Source organism: Alternaria arborescens, assembly GCF_004154835.1.
Source record: "Alternaria arborescens strain FERA 675 chromosome Unknown contig_9, whole genome shotgun sequence".
NCBI classification, from domain to species: domain Eukaryota; kingdom Fungi; phylum Ascomycota; class Dothideomycetes; order Pleosporales; family Pleosporaceae; genus Alternaria; species Alternaria arborescens.
The window spans coordinates 111,903-138,060 of record NW_021167864.1 but is presented as its reverse complement, the minus strand read 5'-3'; the positions used below and the strand labels follow the sequence as shown (position 1 = coordinate 138,060).

General features: G+C 52.1%; 7 protein-coding genes across 7 annotated transcripts; 3 read left to right on the top strand and 4 right to left on the bottom strand.

The window, feature by feature from the left end:
- Positions 1-1,892: 1,892 nt before the first annotated feature.
- AA0111_g4713 (hypothetical protein) lies at positions 1,893-2,992 on the bottom strand (the record flags this gene model as incomplete). Its single annotated transcript, XM_028650746.1, has 3 exons — positions 1,893-2,668; positions 2,762-2,876; positions 2,945-2,992. 3 exons carry the CDS (start codon positions 2,990-2,992, stop codon positions 1,893-1,895), a joined length of 939 nt encoding a protein of 312 aa, XP_028507503.1.
- A 3,095-nt stretch (positions 2,993-6,087) lies between these two features.
- AA0111_g4712 (Histone-lysine N-methyltransferase, H3 lysine-36 specific) lies at positions 6,088-8,937 on the top strand (the record flags this gene model as incomplete). The annotated part of the gene is made up of 2 exons (XM_028650745.1): positions 6,088-8,202; positions 8,248-8,937. 2 exons carry the CDS (start codon positions 6,088-6,090, stop codon positions 8,935-8,937), a joined length of 2,805 nt encoding a protein of 934 aa, XP_028507502.1.
- A 747-nt stretch (positions 8,938-9,684) lies between these two features.
- Positions 9,685-10,603, top strand: AA0111_g4711 (hypothetical protein; the record flags this gene model as incomplete). The annotated part of the gene is made up of 2 exons (XM_028650744.1): positions 9,685-9,981; positions 10,034-10,603. The coding sequence occupies 2 exons, from the start codon at positions 9,685-9,687 to the stop codon at positions 10,601-10,603; spliced, it is 867 nt and encodes a 288-aa protein (XP_028507505.1).
- Positions 10,604-11,140: 537 nt separating this feature from the next.
- On the top strand, positions 11,141-11,926 carry AA0111_g4710 (hypothetical protein; the record flags this gene model as incomplete). The annotated part of the gene is made up of 3 exons (XM_028650743.1): positions 11,141-11,329; positions 11,383-11,859; positions 11,912-11,926. 3 exons carry the CDS (start codon positions 11,141-11,143, stop codon positions 11,924-11,926), a joined length of 681 nt encoding a protein of 226 aa, XP_028507504.1.
- Positions 11,927-12,153: 227 nt separating this feature from the next.
- On the bottom strand, positions 12,154-13,404 carry AA0111_g4709 (hypothetical protein; the record flags this gene model as incomplete). The annotated part of the gene is made up of 1 exon (XM_028650741.1): positions 12,154-13,404. One exon carries the CDS (start codon positions 13,402-13,404, stop codon positions 12,154-12,156), a length of 1,251 nt encoding a protein of 416 aa, XP_028507707.1.
- Positions 13,405-20,770: 7,366 nt separating this feature from the next.
- Positions 20,771-22,039, bottom strand: AA0111_g4708 (hypothetical protein; the record flags this gene model as incomplete). The annotated part of the gene is made up of 3 exons (XM_028650740.1): positions 20,771-21,700; positions 21,782-21,947; positions 21,999-22,039. 3 exons carry the CDS (start codon positions 22,037-22,039, stop codon positions 20,771-20,773), a joined length of 1,137 nt encoding a protein of 378 aa, XP_028507708.1.
- Positions 22,040-23,121: 1,082 nt separating this feature from the next.
- AA0111_g4707 (hypothetical protein) lies at positions 23,122-25,829 on the bottom strand (the record flags this gene model as incomplete). Its single annotated transcript, XM_028650739.1, has 2 exons — positions 23,122-23,864; positions 23,912-25,829. 2 exons carry the CDS (start codon positions 25,827-25,829, stop codon positions 23,122-23,124), a joined length of 2,661 nt encoding a protein of 886 aa, XP_028507705.1.
- Positions 25,830-26,158: the final 329 nt, after the last annotated feature.

Below are 26,158 nucleotides of genomic sequence, written 5' to 3'. Positions count from 1 at the left end.
CTTCGACATGAGGATCAATGAAGTTTGTTCAAGGTGAACTAGATGGTTTGCGCTCAATTTGCACGTCATTGACAGTGACATGACCCACGCCTTGGAACGGATATCGCACGCGCGACAGACCAGCCTCTCCAACCTCATTCAGTTCGCCCCAAGCTAAAACGAACATGTCACTTATCCCACTATCGACCACTCACGACTCTCGGATCTCCGGAGAGAACGAGACCATGAACGCTTGGTCCATGCGTGATATCATATCCACCTACCGTCCTCTAACACGCCAAAGACGGCTCAGAGAATAACATGTATTGGCAATATCGAATAGCAAAACGCTGGCGCTGGCTTAGCTACCTGTTTTCAGTTTCGCGCGCAATGTCAGAAAACGTCTGTATAACAGCCAGGCCGTTTTAGGTCGTTTGCACCGTTTCGTTTTGACAAAGTAAAGTTTCCAAAGTCTAGAACGGCGGTAAACGTTTTCGTTTTCATTCTTGCTAGGCTGGTGAAATAAACGCCGCTGTGATTTGTACAGGTAGGCGCGATGTGGGGGTAGCCTAGTAAGATCTGATACGGCGATTTATTGTCATTAGGTTCCGTCATCACATCTCCTGATCCGAGCGTCATGGGTATGAACGACGTGTTTTGCAACACCATCATTGCGGAAATTCACTGTTAGGAATTACATACCGTTTAGCCGCAATGTTTACCCTAGGCTAAGTTGGTTGGGCAGGCAATGTCTACTTTGGATTTCGGTGTTGGGACTTGGTCGATGCGTGCATGCGTTGGCGTCATGTCGACTCCCCTTTCGTACTGCAGCAGTAGCATGTCTGCAGAGAACGCAAGTGCGTAGCCGCAAATGCTGCAACTCGAGTCATTTCCTCATAAGTCTCTCAACCAATACTCTTGCCGAAGTTTTGCCAACCTCCTTTCCGGCCAGATTTGCGGATTTTTGATGGATGCCATTGATTGTCAAGTGCGGAGGATGTTTTGGAGGGCGCTTACATGCAGATTGCCGAACATTCTTGCGCGGAGTAGCGAAATGTACCCCCCTGCGTCGCAGACTTTGTGTATGAAATACGAGAACGGGCGATAGTAGTACCGAGAACTGGTAGGGTATTCATAGGTGAAACAGGACCCGTTGCTTGTGTCGCGCGCCGCGGTTCGCGTTGCCCTACGCTGCCCGGTTCGGCCCTCCCAACCACTTCTATGCTACCTTCTTGGTCAGTCTGCAGGACCTTAACGTCGTAAAATGCTAGTACTTGCTAGATGAATGGACACCAGGATACGTACATTGACATGCAGGAGAGAGGTGCGACGTGGTACGAGAGATACTCGCTCAAAGCGTTGAAAGACTGCGTACTGATTGGCCATGGCCAAGTCTACTATTGATGTTGTTGCTAATAGGTGCTTTTTTGTACAGAGGCCGTGATGCGGAACTGATCGGAAATCCATCTATCGTACACGTTGCGAAAAAAACAAGATGGCTGGCATAAGCGCCTTACTGCCGAAAGAGATATGAAACTCTTTAGTCGTGAAGATAGCGATAGTAAGACATTAGGTAAGGGCTCATCATATCTCGACTTTCGTAAAGTGTCGACATGCAGTCAATGAAGAAATGAATGAACAGGTTGTGACAAGGAAATTGAGCTTGACGGAAAAAGATAGTGTGTCTGGGGGCACAAACAGCCCCAGAACAGCAATAACAACATGATAAGTGATAAGTGATGCGCGCGCATGATTGGTGCTCATCAAATGTGGTAGCAAGCGTAAACGGCAGAGCGTACCTCCATGGTATCATGGCTATAGTTCATCGTGAGTGCGTAAGTAAAGTCGTTGACAGAACGCTTTCAAAACAGGATTACCGCCGTATGTTGCTTTTGTTGACGAAAGAAACGCTGTCATATACCGACCGTGTCTTTAAATGAGTGAGGTGTCGTGGTTCGTGGTTGAGTCTCTTCGACCCCTTCCATACGCACATCTCTGTCCCTAGATTCTGTGGAGGATGGCAAGGGCGCAGAAATGGGTGTGTATGTTGAGTATTGTTGGCTGCGGCTAGGATCTCCTGATCCATATGCGAGCGGAGACTCCATTTCGCTGGTTGCGCGATGTTTTTCTAGTTCCAATGGTTGTGGCCTTGTCCGTCTTCTCTTGCCTGATGAGGACTCTGACCCGTGTTCTACTCCGATTTGGTGTTGCGGTGTCCTTGCGGGAGCCTGCTGCGAAGGCGCTGTTGGTGGTGGTGTTCGATCGTGTGGCCGAGGGTCCGAACTGGGTGGTGAGGGTCCAGGTGGTACTGTGATAGATTGCCTGCCCCTCCTAGGTGGTGGATATACCTCTCCTCTCGCGGCAGCCTCTTGCGCTCTTTGCTGTGCCTCCGCTTTTGTTGGTCTCCCACGTTTCTTTTTGTTCGCTGGCTCGCCAGATGGGTTTATCGTGGATGTGTAGGCAGGGCCTGCAGGCATGAATTCTCCCGGGAACGAATGCGGGGGACGAGGTTGTAGTAAGCGGCCGACAGGCGTGGAAGCTTCTGGCTGAAGTGGTCGCTTTCTCGTAATGTCCGGTCCTGGATATAGCATCGGTGCAGGTAGCTGGGGACGTCTATACTCTTGCCCAGGCGCGGAGTAGGTCGCTGCGAGGCTGTCGAATGCGATCTGACTCGAACGAACAGACCGGCCTGCAGCGCGTTAGTTTACTCTACTGCGAATGTTACGTGTAATGTTGAGTGATGAGCGTGTGCTATGAGAGCATACAAGTAGACAGCACATACCTGGAGGCAAAGCCATATCGTTCCATCGTGGCTGGATGTTGGCGTCGCGTATGATTCCGAAGAGAACATGAGATGGTATTGGAGCTGCTTTTAGTATTTCAGCAAGCAAATAGACCTAGATTGGTTACATCAGTTTCCCATATGTGATGAATGTACGTGTTACTGTATTTGAGAGGTACGTACTTTTTCATGCTCTGCCCATGGTGGCTCGCGCGAGCTCGAGGGCTCCATGTCGTGATCCTCGACAGGCTCAAAATACGCGAGGGCAGAGACCAAGAAGTAGTAGTGGCAAAAGCTTGCTGTATGCAACCAGACTAATTGAGCATCGATCACAAGGCCGTAAAGTAAGTGGACCGGCGCGAAGAGCAACGCGCCCTCGCGCGCGGTTGTATAGCTGCGTCTACCAACAGAACAAACGAGAGTGCTGAAACGAAAGAGTAACGATCGGTAGAAGAAGAGCACCAAAAATCAAAGAAACCTGCGGCGGGCTCTGGTTGTCGTATTCATGCCAGCAGGCAAGAAGGTTGTGTCAAAAGGGACCACATGAGGCTGGGTCAAAATAATTAGGAGAGACAGCTTCCCGTGAGAGATTACTGGGGAGAGCCACCCGGTATGTTATACATTAGCGGATTTCTTCAAAGACGAATGGGAAGCGACTAGTCCCCACACCAAGAATGCAGCATCCAAGGCTTCCCGCACGGTATCTCTCTAAATCAGTACTTGTCGCAAATCGATAACGAAGCCTGCGTATGTAACATAGATCTGGCGGCGCTTTACCCCATCTCGAAAGCCTCAGCGGATGTTCGAAAACGATTGCGCAAACCGATGAGCCAATCGCCTAGAGAGTACGCCAAGCCGTGTCTCACCAGCCGTGGAGGGTTTAGCCTGAGACCAACGGCCCTTCCCTTGCAAACCAGTCCCTGCCTTCCTTTTTTCTCATGTACGCTTGCCGCCTTTGTTTCGGGGTTTTGACAGTACCATGTTCGTCGCCATGACGGCAAGCGCAATCGTGGGGAGGCTGAAATGTCGCTGCGCGTACCAGCGTTGGTGTCCTGCGCGCAATCTGGCAAGAACGGTTCAGCGCTGATCGTCGTGAAAGCGCGTCGCGCCTGATGGGGCAGCGGAAGACGGCGTCGTCATCCCTGTCTACAACGGTGCCATGAGTGTAGTCTGTTCCAGGACTGCTGCTGGGGAGGTGTGTATCGAGAGGCACAAACGTCGCAGCTGCGTAGCTTGATACTGGCTTTCTTATACCTGGCCGGCGACCAAAGTGCGCACATGCATCGACACGTAGCACTCTCCTGCGCAGTCTTTTCACATTTCACACCGTATGGCTACGCGGAGCCAGTTGAAACCAGTCCAAGATCGGGAGCGGCCCGCGATTCGGCATAGCCCCCAATGAAATTTATCGCCATTCGCTAGGTCGAAGTATCTTTTCTCAGCAGGCAGTTGGACCCGCTGGCGTTCATCAAGTGACACTCTGGGCCGTATAGGCGACATCTTGCCGGTGCGTCCAAGTCAGCTGTCGTGCCGGCGTCATGGGTTCTGCTTTGAAGAGTAGGTAGCCGTTCAGTCAGAGTTCTGCACTAGTAAGCTTGTGGACTGTGCTCGCTCGAGTACGCCAATAGCAAGCCTTGGCCAAGATCCAAAACACACCATGGGCGGCCTTAGTTCAATCTGCCACCATTTAGTCTTTCGGAAAGTTGGAACTCAAGAGCAAGCACATGCACCAGTGCTGTAGCTGACACTCCGAACGCCAGCCATCTTGGGGAGTTAGTCTATGATGCTAGCGCTAGGGCTCGGACATTTCAAGCCGCTGAACACCCTGCTGCAGAGGTCACAACACATGATCAATCTGGCGTCGGACATGGTACATCGCATTTCCAGTTCGCATCGCGAAGAAACCCGTTCGTTTTTCGGGCAATTGGGTTCGCGCTAATCTCGCCCGATCTGGATCTGTGAAAAAGGAACGAGCCAGCCGGACTCTAACAACCAGCCATCCTGTCTTTCCCGATGACTGAACAGCTCCAGCTTGCGTAAGCGGTCAACCCACACGCTGCCCTGAGTCGTGTCCGATTCGTGTTGCTCATACTGCTTGTTCAACATGTCTCGTCCCCTGGGTCTTTGCTCGGCCCGCGAACACCGCACGTCTCGGTGACTCGCGGATAATGCGCCGATCACAAAGGTATTCTGATACATTGTCCACTACTCGTTCACCATCAGCCGCGGCTGCAGTGACAGGCACAGGGTGTTTTACGGCATTTATTATTGCAGTTGCACATGAGGATATATTAGTTTCCCCATCCGGTAAAGATCCGTGCAACACGCTGGGCTTTCCCAGTGCGTACACGGTCCTGACGGCTCAGCAACTTGATGTGAGATACGTTCAATGAACTTGCTTGTGTAAGTGAGAACCCTCTTTAGCAACTCAGATTAGATTCACGTCCTGTGTCGCCCATAATAACCAACCTACTCTTCCGTTCTGACAACTTCTTAGACCGTCCACAAGTCGCCAAGAGTTCACTTTACGGACAGTAGCTCTGTGACCCAACACCGGAATTCACACATCTCTATCCAATTGTTTTCTTCTAACAATATCATCATCATTGCCTCTATCTTGTATTCACTAGACATGTTTGCGTGCGCCAATGGTAGATATGGCCAGAGGGGCCCTGCATCCATGGATTGCGGAGGCCGAGGCTGGGCCAATGGACTAACGCTAGTTTTCGCTCGCATGTCCAAAGTATCATCCCAAAGTCAGCGCATCGCGTCGCGCGCAGCACCACCACTCGAAGACACTGCCGGCTGACCGATCCTGCCTGTTCAGGCTCACACACGTACAAATTGTGGATTTAAAAGAATCGCCTTCCCTGTCGTCATCGGAACAAGCGAGCTCGATTCCGCGGAAGGCTTGGTTGCATCTACGGCTCCATCCCGCGCACCTACATGGCGACGGCGACAACGCCAGGCACATACATACACCCATAAAGTCCTTGTCGCTCGGTGCATCAATTACGGTGTAGGCGCAAAGCAAGCCTGTCTCGCCCGACACGGCTTTGCGTCCAGGGAAGCAAAAAGCTTTGCTCAGTCATCACCCAAGGCGACCAAGTCTCTTGCCTCTGTCTGTCGCCTTTCACTCCGAACTACAAGGAGCTGCCCTGGAGGTGTCGAGTGTATGCGCGTCGCATGGAGTATGAGGTAGATAGGCTCCTGGTTCTGCATGTGTGATATTGGACATTGAGCGTTAGCGTCCCTCTCTTTGAGATTCTCGCGATCCTCCACCCTCTTCTTCAGCACCTTCCACCAACCCCACGACCTTCCACAACATGTCGGACAGCGAGTCGGACCAAAATACGGCTCGACTGGAGCCCGAGCTGCGCGAGATGAAGTTGGAAGCTGCGAACTCGGACGGTGCAGGTGAGAGCAAGGACACCAGTCAGGTAAAGGTCGAGGTAGATGATCGCGCGCCCACGCCTCTGGCCATCCCTCCCCGGCTCAAGACGCGATCCAGGACCCAGTCGCCCATGACAAAACACGAAGTCGATACTCCGTCGCCCGGCAGCGCCCGTGAAGAGATCGTAGGTGGTGATATCACGCTGAAGATGGAGCCCGGCAAGGCACCCAAGCTCTCGCGCACCGCGTCCCAAAAAGTCGTCTCACGACCACCTCCGCTATTTCTCGACCTCCCCGATTCTACTGCCGCCGCCAAAGAGACTTTCGTAGTCCTCCCAGAATGCACGTACGCGAACAAGACCATCGGCACCACCGACCCTGCGCTCGAATGCGACTGTCAAGAAGAATACGACGCCACGACCAAGACAAATCATGCCTGTGGCGAAGACTCCGACTGCATCAACCGCGCGACAAAGATGGAGTGCCTAGGTGACTGCGGCTGCGGTCGGAAATGCCAGAACATGCGCTTTCAACGGAAACAGTATGCCGATGTCACAGTTATAAAGACGGAGAAGAAGGGTTTCGGTCTTCGCGCCAACAAGGACATGGCTCCAGGCGATTTCGTCTTCGAATACATTGGCGAAGTCATCGACGAGCGCACCTTCCGCCGTCGCATGGGTCAATACGACGACGAGGGAATCAAGCATTTCTACTTCATGTCCCTTACTAAGGGCGAGTTTGTGGACGCCACAAAAAAGGGCAACCTGGGTCGTTTCTGCAATCACTCGTGCAATCCCAACTGTTTCGTCGACAAGTGGGTTGTTGGGGATAAACTGCGCATGGGCATATTCGTCGAGCGTAGCGTCAAAGCAGGCGAGGAGCTTGTTTTCAACTACAATGTCGATCGATACGGCGCAGATCCGCAACCTTGCTACTGTGGTGAGCCTAACTGTAGCGGCTTCATCGGCGGAAAGACACAGTCCGACAATGCGACAAACCTTAGCAATGAAACGATCGCGGCTCTCGGAATCGACGATATTGATGGTTGGGGTACGGCAGTCGCCAAGAAGCCCCGCAAGAAGAAGGCAAGCGAAGACGATGAAGAATACGTTAGCAATTTGCAGACCCGCGAGCTGGAAGAGGATGCAGTAAACAAGGTCGTGTCAGCTTTGCGCAACTGCGAAGAAAAGTGGATTGCTGTCAAGCTTCTCAGCCGTATGCAGACCGACAACGAAAAGGTTCGCGCACGTATCGTCCAATTCCACGGCTATAGAAACCTCAAAACCACTTTGTCTAGGTGGAAGGATGACTACAATGTTGTTCTCCAAGTGCTGGACGTACTGCACAGACTGCCACGCATTACTCGAAACAAGATTCAAGACTCTGGTATTGAAGAGGAGGTAAGCAAGCTGACAGACTGCGGAGATGAACGAGTCGAGGAAGCCGCCAAAGAGCTATTGGCTGCATGGAGTAAGCTGGAAATCGGCTACAGGATACCACGGCTGAAGAGAGATCCAAACGCAAGCACACCAGCTCGGACCGAGAATCATTATGAACGACGCGAGAGAGCTCGTGAACGCTCCCGGTCTAGGTCAAAATCGCCTTCCACGATTGCACCCAAAGGCCCATCTGCAGCAAACATCCCGTCCGGTCCTCGTGTGTTAAATGCACCTCGCGGCCCAGCTGGCTTCTTCGCCACTCCACGACCAATTATGCGACCAAGACCATTCAACGCTCTTCCACAAGGCTGGTATCAGGCCACAGCCGAGAACGGTTCGACGTATTTCTACAACCAGACTGGTATCACACAGTGGCAACGACCAACTCAGCCTGCAGATGCCCCACCGCCTCCCCCGAATAAGGCTAGGAATGAGACGCAGCTGTTACAAGACATCATAGCGAGCATAACATCGAACAACACACCTACCGGGCCCTCCGCATCTACTACTCCGCAGCCAGTCTCCAATGAGGACATAGAACCGGCTTTTGGTCGTGAAAAGTGGCGTACCTTATCATTAGAAAAGCAGGAAAAGGTGTATGAAGCGACAGTGAGTATTATTAATTGTTCTGCAAAGCATATCTGACCCTCACAGCTTGCACCGCACGTCACGGCAGTGACGAAACAGTATTACAAGAAATTCGAAAAGCAGGAGATTAAAAGACTGAGTAAAGAGGTGGCACAGAAGCTTGTGAGAGGCGACTACAAGTCCGGTCGTGTCAAGGACCCGACGGCTAGAATAAGTTCCAACCACGAGAAGACGGTCAGAGATGAGGTCAAGCGTTTCATGGACAAGGCTGTCAAGAAGAAGCAAGAGCGACAGAAGATGAAGGCCGCACAGAGTGGTGTGAAGTCAGACCTCACCAGCGAGTCTCCTAGCACCCCTTCAGGGCCAGCCGGTGATGCTGATGAGGCCTCTCCATCCGACTCAACATCCGACCTGAAGCGGAAGAGAGACGGAGAGGCACAATCTGGCTCACCAAAGCGAACCCGAACGACTTCTGAAAACCAGCAATCAGCGCCTCCACCTCCCCCTCCACCTCCCCCTCCACCCCCAGCAACCACCGACGGCGAAGAAACTAGCCTCACGCCCATGGACGATACGTCCGCCATGTCGTTTCCCGACTCCACAGAGAGAGTAAGCACGGGCAGCAAAATGGCATTTCAACTAGACGGTTACGGAAGCCCTATGCAGCTTGCAACGCCCCCTACAAACGGCTCTAACGGCTCCGGTGATCAACAGCAGACGCACCATTCAGTCAACGGTGAACGTACCCACTCATAGCATGCCGAGAGTTAGTTGCTAGTCATTCAATTTCTGTTACAAGGTTCTTCACTATTTTATTCTTTGTAATTCTTCGATTGAAGGCGATACGTTCGACTGTATATATGGTTCGAATGCGCAAGGCATAACATGGCATTGGTGGGAAAAGGTCAGAAGTGAGCGGCTCTATCCAACAGCCAGCATGTGAAGTGGTGACGGGGCATATGTATGTATATATTATGTTAAGTGTTTGGAACTAGGCAAGATAATCAGCTATGTTCTACGCGTGCAGCGTGCAGCCTCAAATTTTGGTCTAACCAGTTCTACGTACTTTGTGCATCGGTGATTGGGCCGCGGCATCTCTGCGAAACCGGAAGTAGGAACCTGCGCTGGTATTTGTCCAACGTTCAAGTTTCCTATTCGTTCGGGTTTCCAAATAATCCTACTGCTAATCGGACCGAGAATCTGTTTAGGGCAACCGTAGGAGCGGAATCACCAACTCAGCCCGCGAGCGTGGGTTTTCCGCCCCCAAATACCCAGGTCAGATTTCGCCCGGTCGCTTACTGGTCCAGTAAACGCTCGCGTTGCACAACAACAAGCCTCAAGAGATGAGATTAACGCATTAACGCCCCGCCCCATGGATCCTTCAGCTTTACAAGTATAGATGAACTTGGCAGTGATAAACCCATGTTATATGTATCCCCCTTCGCGCATCCTGCGTTTGCTTCTCAGCCCTACAGCGTCGTCTGATCTCGAAGACGACACATGATGTTGCTCCAAACCGTTCTATGGCTCGCTTTCACCACACTAGCATCTGCAGATAACTGTTACTGGCGTAATGGGGGCTTGCAGACCGTTGCCAAATATCAGCCGTGCTCCAACGACACTTCCGATCCGCTCAGCCATATCTGCTGCAAAATTGGCGAAGGCGAGGATACCTGTCTTCCGAATGGCATCTGTCAGGCCTTTGCGCCAACTGAAGAATACCTCGGCCTTTATTTTAGAGAGAGTTGCACACTACAAAACTGGGAAGCTGGAGGCTGCCAGGACCTGTGTTCGAGTGGAGTATGAAAGGCCCGTAGAAGGTGCGCGATTAAACGCTGACATGGACTTGTAGGACGAGCAAAGCAAAAACGACGTGACTGTCACTCCTTGCGACGGAACCCCTACGTCCGAGTTCTGGTGCTGCGGCAACACAACCGATTGCTGTTCGGATCCCAATCTTGAGAAGTTCAAAGTCGAACCCACCTTCAGCGGCGTAATCACGAGTTCGCTACTCCCAACGTCCACAATTGCCTCTATATCGCCGAGCCCATCCAGCCCGTCCACCTCCTCGAATGCGAATGCGACGGATACTCCAACCCCTTCGCCTACTTCAACTCCACAGAATAACGAAAGTGCCGGTCTGTCGACAGGCGCAAAGGCTGGAATAGGTGTGGGTGCTGCTGCTGGTGTTATTGCGCTGATCGCGATTGGTGTTCTCATCGGAAGAAGGTCGCATAAGAAGAAGAAGCAAGTTACAGAGGCGACAAGCTACTACGAGCCAGCCAAAGGGGAATTACCGCCCCAGTATAGGCACGAAGCTCCCATGGACGAAGTTTCCAGGCACGAAGCTCCGGCTACGCAAGCACCTGTAGAATTGTCTGGGGATCAAGTACGACCACACGAGGCGCCGGAGAGTCGATAGCCAGCGTGGGTGACTTCAGGATAACGAGTTGGTATGCCGTAATTTTTCTGGTTGAAAGTAGGAATGAGTTTCTGCTGAGCGCGGATGCAATACATCGACGAAAGGGTCATTGACCTGAGGCACATACTACGAGTATATGCTCTATTGAATATTCCGTATCATTTCTCAGACATGTCGTGCTTGAGTGATGGTGGTCGTAGTCTGGGGTTGAGGTTCCTCGCGTCGCGTGCCTGCCTTGTGCGTGTCATATCAACGTCATCTCGTCAATCGTACGACAACGACATCCAACGTGCCTGCATATCCGCGTCACTAACCAAAAAGAGCTCTGCAACGTCGGTCGCGACGACTTGGCTGGGCAATAAGGACAGCGGATCGCTTCCGAAAACAATATGCATGATGCGCGATTGCTCGTAATGCACGAGTTTCTCCGGCATATGCGGCTGCCAATTCGTATAATACTTGGGTGAAATAATCATATCTGAATTGCACGAATTTTGACAAATCTTCGTTTTCAAAAGGCAAACTCTCACTTTCAGTATGTCGAACACACAAGCAACAAAACAAGCTCTCTCTGAGCACAAAGTCATTCCAGATGTCCTTCCAGACAGCATCAACCTATCATACAACCTAACACTAGAATGGCCAAACGCAAAGCTCGACACACCAGGAAAAGAGCTGGAAAACCCCGACACGAAACCTGAGCCTAAAGTCTTCATTAACCCTGCAGTAAGCACCAGCAAACTATCACACCTAGCAACCCCCACTAATCCAACATCCAGCCTTCAGAGCCGCTAGACAACCTCGTCCTGATGATGGTCGACCCAGACCTCCTAATGAACAACGACACTTACTGCGGCCAAGTCCGCCACTGGCTCGTCACAAACCTCTCCAGCAACCCTGACGGCACGCTATCCCACCATGCCGCCGCTGAGCGCTCACCCTACGTGCGTCCAGCTCCTCTGCCTAATTACCTCTACCCGCGTCCGCACCGCTACGTCTTCATCCTCGCTCGCGCATCTGGTAAGGTGGAAGTCCGGCCTGAGGATCTGCGCGAGATGCAGAAGGAGTGGGTGGCGGCTGCACAGGGGAAGCAGGGTGAGATGCAGGATTTGAAGGACCGGTGGGGGTTTAAAGCGCAGAGGCTGATTGAGGAGAAGGGGTTGGAGGTGTTGGCGGTGAATTTTATGAGGGTGGGTGGGACGGTGGAGAGTAGTTTGGCGAATGCGGCGATGATGGGACAGGCGGTTGTTGATAAGGTATGTTGATATGTTCTTCTTGTGCGTCAGGGTTGGCTAATGCGATGTTTAGGTTCTTGGAAAGTAGGCTGGTGCTTACGGGTTGGTGTATAAGTACTTGATATATCGACGCTCCACCCTTTTCCCTTCACTTCACGACTCTGAAACTGCAGAGTTTCCCATCATATTTCAAGGTGCTAGTTTGTTGTAGCTAACCAACGAACGAACCAAGCACAGATGGCAGCCTAGGAATCATATCTGAAGTATGCTTGGTCTGCTCCTTTGCTTAATTATCCTACCGATGTCATTACACTGCTATATACAAAATCTATCAAATTCTTCCCAATCCATGGCCTCTAGCCAAGGTGATGTCCCAAAAGTGCCTTCCAACCATAGCCTCGTATCTCGTATCAAAGACTTCTCGATCCCCATCTCCTTTCCCAATGTATGAAAAATTGAGCAATGTAGATAAAAAATTGATCCTGCCCTAAGCATAATCATAATCGCATCCAGATACACTTCATGGTTACTCTTTCTGTAATCCACTACAAGCTTGTCTTGTTCCCTTACGATACCCATTAAACCATAGACCTTATCACGGGGATCCTCGCACTCGGACGGGTTGTAGGTGGACATTGTGAGGAGTAGACCTAGCGGCAATTTCTGTAATGCTCGTTTTGGACCGAATGCAAAGAAAGTCAGGAATATAGGGTATGGGTCTTCAGGATCGAATACTGCTGCATACCCAGCAGACCTGTCTTCTATCGTACTCCATGCGATGTTGCGGTGTCCATTGATGCGGAGCCAGATCTTCTTAGCAAGCAATATCTCTTGTATTATCCACATCCTCCTAAAGTATTTGTTCTTCAACAAGAGAACTGCTGATTCTTCATCCAAGTCCCGGTCGTTGAAGCGATCATCTTCGCGCGGATATGCTAGAGGTATGTCACCCAGCCAGATAATCACGAAGGCACTCCTGCCGTAGATACGTGCCATTATTCCAACTTGATGATTTCGTTCTGAGGTATCCATCTGAGCAATGCAGATCTGGTCTACCCATAGCCATGTGTTCAGCTCTTCTCGCAGCTCCAATAAACATGAATTCAGGATATCCCGAATCTTAAGTACTTTGCCTTCGATATGAATATCGTGCAATGGCGACGGCAGACCCCATCGGTAAGATAATGCAACGTATGGTGGAGCGCGTTCAAGCGGAAAGACTTTGACTTCGCAGTGTACAGGTCCTTTTGTCTCTCGGGAAAGTTTCAGGAGGCGTATCTCATCCGTGGAAGTATCTAGACGTTGATGCTTGTAGATTTCGGGCTCTTCTGGCGACTCGTAACGTTTACGGGATGCCCTTCGAAGTTTCGGTGCTAGCTGAGACGACTTTGGCACAACTGTTTTTTTCCGTTCATTGCGTCGCGTCGTGCGGATTCTGTGCTCTGTGGCTGGTATACGATCTTCCAAAACGATCATCCGACGCTTCGATATTCGTTCAGATGACCTTGGTATAAATGTTTTTATCGACTCAACGCGTGATGTGACGCGTTTTTTGCCGCTTCGCATGTTGTAGTGGGGATGAGGGCAAGTTCAACGTTTCCTCGATGGTGTAACAGAGTTACTGAAGAAGTGATGAAAGAAGTTCCAAGGGCTCTGTGGATGATCTAGGCAGAAACATAATCGTTCTGGTACAAGGCTCTATGAGGCTGTGCGGGGCGGTGTAGGCATCTTGCGCCGTGGCGGTTTCAGCCTTGCGAACTGACTGCATTCCCATGCCCCACACCACGACTTGAACAGAACTTTTGACGCTGAGCTGACGAAGATGCATAATCATTGACAGTCGTCGCATGTCCGAATGCACCGATGCTGATATTAATCGGGAAAACATAACCTTAAGGTGCACTTTCTCTTTTGACTGAGACAACTTCAACACAATGCTTGAACCCTGCCTTCCGTTGTCACGTGTTCAAAGGATCCAAGGCCTGGCCCCAGCGCTTACAGCCCCCTAGAATTCCCCTCTGTACTCGCGTCGAACTAAAGGATACACTTGAGGTTGAAGATGGAGCATGCCTCATCGATAAAGGCGGATACGGTGGTGGTGTATTCGACATCGAGTTTGTGTTTATTCATTTGGTGAAGGATTGGAGTGGCGGCCGAATAAAGCGATTCTGTGACCAACCATGTCCTGAAGTCTTTTGCCCAGCATCGCGACCAATTCTGTTGCTGGGATATCGAATCGTACATAAGGGTAGGAATGTCGTTTCTCCGTACATTGCTCTCTATCAGTAGTCTGCCAAGTTCAATACGGCAAAACAAGATGAATCGTCCAGCTCTTCCCCACCGATTGCTTCTTTGTTGCTCATTTCTACCAACGGCAGTTAATTAGCTGAGAAAGACATTTCAGCAAGAACGCCTCGTAGTACATCATGCAATTGGCCGTTTGCGAAGTCATTCCACATCGCAGTCAATCTAGTATCTTCTGAGCGGTTCGCAACAGCCGCGTTTAAGCGTATGGGGAGGATATGGAGCAATTCTCTTGAGAAGTTTTCGAGAGCTTGGTAGGGTGCCGGTAGCCCAATCTGGTCATAATATCTTCTTTCCGTACTTTCTACATTAACATCTGAACCAGCGTTAGCAAACACCACAAGGATGTGAGCGACACGTCCAGAAGACTCACATGGCATCGCCATCTCTTTCTCCTCCGCATCCGGAAATATGAGTCGGTAAATTCCACGCCATCGCTCTTCCTCTGGCTTCCCCGCTGCGCCTTTCTTAGACCGCATCGCCTCGAATGTTGCATAGCTTACTCCCCAGATCTCTGGTCTCAGGTTGATCAGGAGCGCGCATGGCTGAGGATTACGCTGATGCATGGCTAGCTGCTCTTTCCCCGCGGTGTTTCCGTAGAACGGAACTCTGCATCGTTCGCAAGCATGATATAGGTGTACGCGCTCAAGATGTTGCTTTAGTCTGTTGATTCCGAGGAAGCCTGACCCAGCGCAGGAGTCATATTTGCAGCGTCCAGGATTGCGTACATAGAAAGGACATGCGAGACCGGGGTTGAGAGGGTTAAGACTCCGACGTCTGGGCTTTTTGTGTGGTGGCGCATCTACTTCGTCAACAACAGCGGTAAGCGCTGTTGGATGGTCGTCGTCGTTTCGGCGTTTGCGTGATGTCCGGTCTGCGATTGATGTGCTGCATTGGGACCCATAACCGCTATCGAGATCTCGAAGCGGTTCAGTGAGTGTGGATGCTGTTTGGCTTGTTGTTGTCATGCTAGATGATACCGATGTTGGTGTTGACATCGACGCATCGCTTGGAAAGGTCGTCGTAGGTCCGAAATTGCTGCTAAGATACGTGGCGAATGGTTCGTCAGTACTGTATAATGTTGAGAGCTCCGCCTCACTCGGGAAGTCCGTCTCTGCTGTATCGGTATCGAGACTAGAATGCTCCGTAGAGCCTATAACCGCAGGTTGATCCGTACATTCAAGCAGCACTCCCTCATCCAAACGCTCGTCGCGCAAGAATGATTCAAAGGGCACGAGGTTTTGCCGGACCGTAGAAACCAAATCATCCGTAGCAAAAGCACCAAAGGAACGTCCCAATTCCGACAGCTCAGCACAGATGACATTTGAAGTTTCCAAATTTTCCCTCTCATCCATCATGTCGTCTGCCTCAGCCTGGACGGATGATTGGCGATTGCAGACATAATCGTCCAGAAAATGGGTTCCACAGCACATCGAACACTCATCCCAGAGCGAGACGCGGTTGTCAGGGTATCCACACTGGCAACATGTCCATAAACGCACGTGTTCAACGTACCCGTTCGCAAGCGAGTATCTCACGCTCTCTATGCAAGTTCCACATCGCCAATGTACACCTTCATAGCGGAAGATGGTAGAGTCTGAGTGTTGGGTCTTCGAGCTTCCCGAAACCGAGTTGTCGATTGTGTCATCATACCCGCACGGAAAGTCGAACTGATCGAGAACGTGTTCTGTAGTGGGCATGTGTGATAGTTGTACGTATTCCAGTTGCTGCGGTTGTCAGAGTTGATGAGAAGAGAGCCGCAATTTTGTTTGCCAAAGCGCGCTCTTCACCAAAGATATGTGCTAGAGCGTATCCGTGCCTACTGTGAACGCGCAAAGTTGCGCACAAGATTACACTTGTGGCTCTGCGCATACGAGCACTTCGCGATTGGACATGTGCAGCTCCCTGCATGATGCAAGTAAGCAGGGACGTGTACCAATCAGGAATCCCACCAGCCAAGGGTTCGTCCACGAAGAAGTATTCGGTCAGCCTTGCTTTTAACGAGAAGCCTATATTGATAGGGGCGTTTCCGATCCCTTAAATATCGTCAAAATGAATGAAATTAACAAAATACAAAAGCGAAGCGTCATCCATTTTTTTTAATTACACTCGTTTGGTTATTTCATTACTGATCACTGACTACTGATTATTATTTGAGCCGCCTTCCTCCAAGCAATCGCCATACCGCCGCCGCCGCTCAGTTGGAATCAATCTCCATCTCATCTGACGAATCTACGTCCGGCAACAGTTCGAACTTGAAGACTTTCGGAAAGTACTTCAGCACCCACCCCAGCCTGGCGAGGTTCCCTTTCTCCAACTCTTTCTCAAATTCCTATTCTGCCGGATCTCTTTTCATAGGCCGCCCTTGTTCTGCTGCCAGGCGATGATCTGAGTATCAAACAAGGGCTGCCTTTTGGTCAGGTGGTACTTCGGCACCCACGCCACCCAGGCGGGGTTACTCTCTTCAAACAAAGGAAATATAAGCCATCCAAGTAAGTGCTCTTATCTGGGGCTTCGATGATGAGTCTGGTGAGGAGGATATCTGGCAATATCCAAAAAAAGAACAGCATTTTATCCTCAGTACTCACGGTGCCCACCACCGTTCGATACCTGAGCCAAAAATGCTGGAGGTACTCTTCCAGCAATTCGTTGTTGAAACACATTCGTGGTGTGTTTCGGCTCACTACAGAGCCAGCCAATCTTCTTAAGTCATTCGTGTTAGCAGGCAAGGGAGGGCCTGCTTTGCCTCGTGGTTTTATTCGTGTTGGGCAGCTCGGGCTGCAAGACTTCGTGTTCGTTGCCGTACATCGTCCAGAGGAGCAGGAGGAGACGGAGGCGAGCTGTTCCAATAGCTCACTGAGAACCAACAAGGCCAGCAATAGCAACAACAAAGTCAAGAATAAGGACTTACCTGGGTATTCTGGCGATGCGTTCCGGTATGAAGGAATAGCGAGGACCTTTCAACAGCATCATTCTGCCGCCAGGTGCGTTCACGGGCTCACCCACCGCCCGCTGCCTGAACTAAACCTCCAATGGATCAAGTCACCCCATGAGGGATTCCTTGACAAAATCGCTGGAAAACTATCTCTAGCTATTCGTCGAGACACGAATCGTAGCTCGTCTCGGCACGCCAATGCAGAGCAACCAACTGATCTTGATATTGAGTAAATATTCACACTATTGGCAGGGTAGTCTGCAGAATATCGTGTTCGCTACCAGTCATCACATGTTGTCTCAGTATCGCCGCCACACGAGCGAGGTTTCTGCTTCTAGTGCCCAAACAGAAATTTTAATCAATCGTGACTCGTTTTGCGTCCCAAGCATCTAGTTCATCTCCCATCCCTTCCCATTCACTCAAAAGAAGGAGATGGTCGACTATCCAGGCGGCACCGACGAGGAGGCGCAAGGGTCCGACTTCTACCGCCCATCCACCTCTTGCGATCGCCTGCCAAACTCTTGTCAATGTGCGATCCATTCTTCTCCAGACAGATATTTTTGCAACCTTGACTGTAGTGCGTAGTCGAGTATGCTTAGCAGCCTGCCCCGCTAAAGATGCGGCGAATAAGCCAGTCTCAGAGTCGACCGACGAAAACACCACACCGCAGACGTTTCGCGCTTCCTCCCTGGCCAACGAGGAGTTGACGAGGTCCACGCTAGCAGTCTTGCATCCGCTACAACGCGGTTACCAAAAGCGAACAAATGGATGACGCTCCGCCAAGGGATCGGAAAACGCCTCCGTCCGCAAAAGTAACCACGGAAAAAGCTAATGACGTCCATCTCTAGACCGAGCCTGTGTCGGAGGAGATGAGGTCAAAAACCAGATGCCGTACTTCGGTCCCGACATGAGAGGTCGGTTGAACGAGTGATGGCGGTAAACACGATAGGTTGCCCGTGAGGGCGGCGATACGATAAGGTCTCCACGATGTGCCACAAGGGCCGAACACGAAAAGGGTTGCCTATTTAGGCGGTCCACGAAAAGGTGCCACAGGGGAAGTCCACGAATGGAACAATCCACAGGGCAGTCCACGAAAAGGATACATCCACGAATGGATCATTCCAAGGGGTGTCCATGAGCGGAGAATGTGATCAAGATCCTGTGGTCCGCTCATGGACTCTCGCGTCTCTAGGCCATGCCATAGCAGAGGACCCACGCGGATGGAGCCGGGTGCTTGTATGCAAGTTGAGCCAGGGGCCATAGCGGCCTATCAGAGAAATCCTCAAGGGAAAACTCAATATCTGTTGGCTTCATCCGCTCTCGTCAACCTCCGAAAGGAGTGACAGTGGCGACGGGGTTACATGAACGTTCCCTGCAGTACAAGTCCGCATGTCGATAATCTCAAAGGCAACGGGGCCGATCTCAACGACGGGAGGGACATGGGACGAACGAGCGGGCTGTATCCGAAAGACGCAACGTAAACTCGATCAAGACGGGCGTATACCCGGAGAATAGCAGGGCGTACCTGGAAGGTTGCGGGTCGTACCCGAAAGTTAAGATGCCAATACCGAGGCTCGTAGACGGGGGCGGGGGCGAGGTAAAAGGGTCTGCACATTGGCCAAGACATCGGGGGGACGTGCGATCGAGGGTGCCTGTAGCGCAAACGATTGCCATGGACCATAACGGTCTATCAGAGATTTTTTTCCGAAGAAAAGAAAGCTCCATATCGCAGGCTTCTTCCACACGCATCTCCCTAAACAGGGTGACACTGGTGGCGGGGTGTGCGGCGAACCGCGTTCCCTGGCTAGACAGGTTCCTGACGCGAACCATCATTGGGGTGAGAAAGAAGATACTCTACCTGATACCAGTAAGGCGAGCGAATCGGGAAAAGCCAAAGGCAAGCCAGAATGGAATGGCAAGGAGCAAACCAGTCCCCAAACCCAAGAACACAAAATAGTTGCTCAGACGGACTTGGGGGCGAACCAAGACTCCAAAGAGACTTTGACACAAAAGGCGACTTCTGGGGATCGATAAAGAGACCAGACGTAAACGTGGCGGTATGCCCTCTTCTAGCTCGGTCTGGGTGTCCCACAGACTCTGCTAACCGCAAGGGTGTCAACGCGAGAAGTGACTGTAGCCAAAGAACGCCATGGACCTTGCGGTCTGTTGGATTCTTCCGAAGAAGTCTCCATATCGCAGGCATCTACCACACTCGTTCTCTGAAAAGACAACACTGGTGGTGGGGAATACTCCCTTTGACTGACAGGCTCCTCGCTCTGTAATGCGCAAATTGCGCGAACATCGACATCGAGGCTACATGATCGCAGTCGAATCGGAACAAAATGGGGCAAAAGCTTGAAGCCTCCGCTACAAGAGCTTACCAACCAGTGTCTCAACACTCTCAGCAAAGTGACCCATGCCCAGCCACGAACGAGGAAACTCATCATCCATTGTCGCAACATTCAAGGCCAGCCGTCTTGCACGCCAAACACGTCGCCACGGACCATAGGTCTGTCAAAGCCACGATACCGGAGTAAAGTGAAGCTCCATATCTGTTGGCATCTGCTACTGTTCGCCTGAAAAGGGTACTGAGTAATGGGGTAAAATCCCTGACGTGACAAGCGCTAACCGATGGATAAAGATCAACTATGATGAGACCTCTCGTCGGCAACGCGCACAAGAAACAGTAAGAGAAGCCTTGACTTCCTACATGTGGTTTGACTGCCTCGAGGGGGACGCATCTTCTCGCGTCAATGAACCAAGGACCTTGAGGTCTGTCAAAGCACAAGGCTAATATCTGGTGGTATCTTCCACACGCGACAACCTGAAAAGGCGACACTGGTGGCGGGGCTGCAGCAAGTGCTCCCTGGCGTGAGTTCTGCGTCCCCCTCATGGCCATCTGTCCGCTGCACCAAATGGTGCTAGCTAGACCCGAACGAGGGAGGAGAGCTGGGAGGATCTTATCGCGGGCATCGATCGGAACATCGGCTGACGTATGCGGTCGATGGTTCGGCGACGTGGTTTAAGGCGGTGCATAAGCTATTGCGATAAGAAGTGTTGGAAGAAGAGGAAGTGCCGCTTGACGCAAAAGCAATACATGGAAGCAAAGAAGTGTAAGAATCCGTCGAGTGTGGTCAGGTAAGAATGCTCATGTGATGAGGTGTGATGAATGTAGCCAGGAATCTGTGGAAGGGAGAGGATCGTCTGTTATCGAGAATCACATGTCGAGGTGCGTCGTTGACGGGCCCTGGCACGAATGCTAGACACCAGTAAACAGCACCACGTATCAATCATAGAAGGAGAATGGGGAATACCAGAATACTCTGTACAGAGAATGTGAAGCCAACCATGGTATGTACCGATCCACATCCGGCGTAAGACGACCTGTACAGTGTTGGACTGCGCTATGGTCAGACGAACAATGGTGCTAGAACTGAGCTGTAAGCATGGCCAGTCTCCGTAATGCCTCTCGTGTGATGAGGGGCTTGGACGGGAAGCTGGTTGGCTGAGGCCATGTCGTCGCAAAGCTAGGCGTGTTCGTCCTTGGGAGCCGTGGCCGGATAGTGGGGTACATCATGACCGTCTTGGCTTACTGTCTCGTTTCGTATTTACCTAGGCGGGCTAACCGGACAAGCTCATCGGATTCCAGAAAACACGGTCGCAAATGGCCGGTGGTGGTCCGCTCGTCGGGAACTAATCGCTATCTTCTAGAAGCTCAGCAAGCTCCGCTTCTTCTTCCGCAGTCATCATGCCCTCTTTCTTCTCGGGTTCCTTGTCCTTTTCCTTACCGAGGCGCTCGTCTTCGGCCTCTTGGATAGCCTTAGTCAGCTCTTGTGGCTTCAGGCTCCAACATCGGACTGTAGCGTCAATGCCCACAGTGATCACACGTTGTCCTAGTAAAACGAGGCTGGTAACCTCTTCAAAATGCCCACTGAATGTATGATGCAGCTTTCCGCTGCTTTTGTCCCAAACGCGAACCTCTTCGTCTCTGCATACGGACACCAACCAACCGCCTTCCTCGTCAATGGCAACATCGCGAACGAAATCAGGGTGCTCGAACTGGGAGTCTTCTTCCCACTCACGGCCCCTGGATAGGCACTTGGCTGTCTTGTCTGCTGAAGCTGTCCAAAGATCGCCATCCGAATCGAAATGTAAGGCGTCGATGCTTGTTTCGTGGGAAATGATTGGCGACGGTTGTACCTCAGAAGCTGAGGTTAACCCGATGGACCATCGCCTGATTTCTCGGTCACTTCCAGCACTGAAGACTGTGGCAGTCTCTTTGCCGGGCTCGTAGTCAACTGGGTCCAACGCAAGAGCGAGGATTCCACGTGTGTGTCCTTTCAAAGTGTGTAGCTTCGATCCCGCGGCGACGTCCCAAACAATGATGCTAGCATCCTGTGAAGCTGACACTAGGATCTCTTTGCCGTTCAACGTGAATGTTATGACGGCCTTGACGAAGTCACTGTGGCCTTGGAAACGCTGGGCGGTCTTACGCGTGGACAGTGTCCATGACCAAATAGACTTGTCCCAACACCCCGCAAACAACGTGTCCGATTTAGGGGAAACAGCGACGGATGTGAGAGGAGCAGTAGGTCCTGAGAACGTGGCGGCAACTTTACTCGTCTATAGGAGAACATGTCAGTGGCTGATGCCTAGAGCTATGTGAAGCCACGAGCTGGGCAGCGAAACGGAGGTCTGACCGACTTCAATGTTGATACGCTTCACGTTGCCTGCTGCTTCAGCAACGTAGATGCAGTTGTCATCTTGCGGGTCGGCGATGGCAGCGAGGATCTTGGAGGGGAGCTTGATAGGGGTGCCCTTGGTGTTCTTGGATTTTGCAGCCTTTCGAGCTGTCTCCTCGAGGGAGGAGCTACATGGTATCAGCTAGAGAGTTGGAAGATGTATAGATGATAGTCCATACGTCGTCTGAAAGTAGTGACCCGGGTCGTTGGAGCGCGACATGATATAGGGTGGGAGAAGCGGTGACGCCCGGCGGGATATGGTGACTGGCAGTGGGTCTACTTGGGCATGTGAGCAGCAACCCCGCTATTATGACTCCGCCAACCACCCAATGAGGAAGCAGCTGCAGCCAGCCACATCACCATTGACAACTCCTGCTAGTAGCTTTCCAGACTCTCTTTGCGAGCTAGCATGATGATGATAACAGAACCATGAATGATTGCCTCTCTGTAAACGGATCCCCACGGCATATTTGGTGGCGTCAGTTGCTTGGTCCTTTCGACTGCGCGAGAACGAGCCGTATCACAGCGGTGCGATCTTCGGAGCACCGATTCAGGGGGAAAATGCATGGTTCGGCCTCTAAAGATCAAAAGACTTGCCCATACATATAGTGAAACCAAGGCGTTTGAAATAACCACTTGCATTACGATCGTCATGGATCCGTTATCCGACAGGACCGTACCTGCATTTTAGCCTTGTACATTGACAGTAATCACCATAAACAAGGTGCAAGTGATGATAACGTAAAGATTCATTTCGTTCGATAGTAGCAAGAATATGGTATTAGATGCTTTCACATGTACAGAAGTCTCAAACCCAAACGCCATAGATCACAAAAACAAAAGAAATCATATCGTGCAGCTCTCCCCTGCTCGATCCTGGCGGAATCTTGTAGTGAGAGACTGTGAGTTGGGTTACTGTGGATAAAGGAAATCGTATCGTGTGGTCATGTCCGAGCAGTGAAGCTCCATCTGTAAGGTATTTCGCGTTCGTTTGTATGTGTGCAATAGCAAAGCTTTTTGTGTATACAAGCAGTTGCTTTTCGTAAGAGTCGTAAAATGCGTATTCGTAACGTAAGAGTGAGGCGGTAGTTATCCAAAACTACGCCCATCGTAACACTCTGGGGTATGGGGGATATCTCAAAAAGAAGACATTCCAGGGCAGCGTCATCATTAACTTTTGTATATGTGGAACATAGTCCAACAACAAAGTTGCGCCCAAGGACCAAATCTGATCTGCGATGCATGCAATCATTAAGTCGTGAGTTTGTGTGAGTGCACATAATAGTACAAGTGTCGTGGTCGTTAGAAAGCCGGGGGTCCAGCGTGAGCACTGGCAGCGGCGAAGTCGCGAATCGCCCATCTCCAACCGCCGTGTTGGATGCCATCGTCGCGGAGGCCGCCGACCCAGCCTTCGACTCGTCGTCGCCAGATGGCTTCTTCGTCGCGCTGTCGGCGGATGAAGCCAGGTCCGACATCAAACTCCTCGCCCACAAAGGTTGGGTCATCGGGGTTTGGTGTGCCGGCGCCACCCATGCCGTTGCCGCCAGCAACACTCTCGTTATCCTTGAGGTCGTCGAGGCCGGCGAACGGGTCCTCTTCTTCGTCCACTTCTGAAGGTGATCCAATCTCATTTGCCGGCCGAGGCGCCTTGAGCCAAGTCATCTTGACAGGGTCAAACACCATGCGACCTTCGTACTGGACATTACGTGGTACGGAAATCTGAGAGATCAAGGCAGGTCGTGGCGGAGAAGGCACTGGGGCAGGTGCTGGCGGCTGGGCCAACTTGGCCGCTCGCGACGAGAAGCTTCTATGTCCTTGGTGGTGAGACTGATTGGCATGGATGGACGACAGTGCGATGTGCGAGATGGACTGGGAACGGTCATGGCCGCGGCTCATCTGGTTTCCCGGCGGGGCAAAGGTAGGCGTGCTCGCCGTGGTTAGGGCGAGGGTTGTAGTGGAAGTATTAGGGTGTGAGAAGGAAACAAGAGCTTCCTCATTTCCTTCCCAACGTTGTAAAGTTGGATTATAAATCATACCTTTTTCATCTATGCAATGGTCAGTAGGAGCTGGAAGTAGTGGTTGGGTGTTGTACTTTGTGTATAAGGCTGCGTCATCTGCCTGATCAACTGCGGCTTCTGTCCTGAGCCTTTCTTCCTGTGAGCGGATGGACTGGTATGCGGACTACGAGCTGCCACTTGAGCGGCCCAACTGACGGGCCTAGTGGAAACTGGGCCTTCTGCTCGCGACCTTGTACCTGCCAGACGCTGCTCACGTGCATTCCTACTTGCTGCCGTGTCACGAGCAAAGCGAGGAGTGTGGTCCATCTTGGGAGGGCTTCGCGGCGTCTGAGGCATAGGTGTTTGCATTCGATCAGGCATCGGCAGACGTGAATTGCTAGGCTGAGTGCGCAGCGACTTGTTACTTGCGACGTTGCGCGGCACCTTTTCAAACTGCTTCTCTTTGGAAGCCGAGGTAGGTAAGTCGTCGAACAGGTCGAGCTCATGACCGTCACCAAAGTTGCGCTTGCGCTGAGGCTGTGTCAGCTTCTTTGGAGCTGGATGACGTGCAAGGGCAGACGGGGCCATGTCACGTCTCACAGAAGCACGACTCGGTGTCTCATTGTTGCCGCCGCCAGACAAGCGTGAGTAGGTTCGCATGGAGGGAGACTGTGGTCGGCGAGGGTCCGAGTCGCGACGGAGGTGGGACTGCGAAGTGCTCTTTGACATGACGTGGTGGGATTGAGACGACGTTCCGCCGGCAGGAAGAAATGGCATTCGTGGTTGCTGACTCTGGTTGAGGTTGCGGAGGACAGGAGCAGATCGCTTTGCGCGGAGCAGCTGGGCACTGGTAGTCGTGGGCATGGTACGAGTGGAATTGTTCGACGTGGACGCTCCACTTTCATAGACAGGGGTAAGTCTGGTACGGCTGGCGATGGACGGCAGGGGCCTGGGTATCCGTGAGGTAGTGGGCCTGTCGGTGAAGGTGATGGTAGTTGCGGGACGAGCAGCGTGTGGGGCGGTCGTCTTGGTAGCCGGCTTCTTTACGACAATGTTTTTGTTCAGGGTTAGCTTCTGTCGGTCCAGGATGTCGCCATTGCCAAAGTCGAAAGCGTCCTCAAAGTCTTCCTCTTCGACTGCGGGTTTCTTGGGTGATGGTGCTTTGGGGCTGTGGGCCTTGGGGCTATAGGCCTTGGGACTGCTGAAGGGCGAAGGGGACAATGGTGCAGCGATGGGTGATTGGGGCGGCTCCTGCATGGGGGCCGAGGTGGGTGACATGGGCGCAGTGGGCTGTTCGCGCAATGGCAGAGGCGGAAGGAGCGAGGCTTCATGTGCTGGTGGTTGCTCGGCCTTCTTGAGCTTTTCCAGACGCGCACCAAAGTCCATGACCTCTGTGGGGAGCACGAGACCGCCCAGGTCGTCTTCTTCGCTCTCCATGGTCATGATGCTGCCTAGGCTAGGACTCATGGCGGATATGGAAGAGCTGCGTGCACCGCGAGTTCCCTGTCGCGTACCTGCGAAGCGGATGCCCAGCGAGCCCTCGCCCCAGTCGAAATCATCGTCCTGCTCTTCAACGGGCGTACGTGGCTTGGGCGTCTTGAGCTTCAAGCCCTCGGACGCGTTGCTGGGAAGCTCCAAATCATTCCCCCAGTCGTCGTCCACCTCGATCTTCTTGGTCGACTTCTTCTTGCCCAGCCTCTTGATGGAGCCCCCTAGGAGTGCCGACGATGGCACGCTCGTGGGTATCGGAATGCCGGCCTGTTTCGCGGCCGTCTTGATGGCGGAAGTGTTGGTTGCTTGGTCGTCTGGGGTGATGAGAAACTGCCAGTCGTCCTGTGATTCTGTTTCGGAGCGCACGCTCATGCGTGAGGATAGCGAGTGTACTGTTGAGTTCTTGAAGAGGAGGCCGTCGGAGCGGTCGTCGAAGTCGCCGTCGTCCCATGTTTCCATCTGTGTGCTCTGCGAAGTGATGAAGGCGATGCGCGCCGCAAAGGAGCGGTTGTTGGCCGCCATGCTCTGTGGAGCGCGATTATGGCAGGCACGCGGTGTGAGGTGGGTGTGTGCAGGATCTTCGCGAGAGGTACTGAGGTGGTTGGGCTGTGGGCCGGCGAGGGTCGCTCTTGCACCGCTTGCAGGTTCCTGCAGGGCTACGCGAGCTGGAAGGCGGTAAGTCGACAAAGGAAGGCCCGCAAAGTGGCCCGCACGCTACGACACGCGTGTCGATAAGAACAACAGACTCCACACCCCTGCAGCACGGGAGACAATGACGGCGGTGATGTGTCCTACGTGACGGGAGGGTATATGCAGGAACAGATTGTGCAATTCTGCCCCCCACATAATAG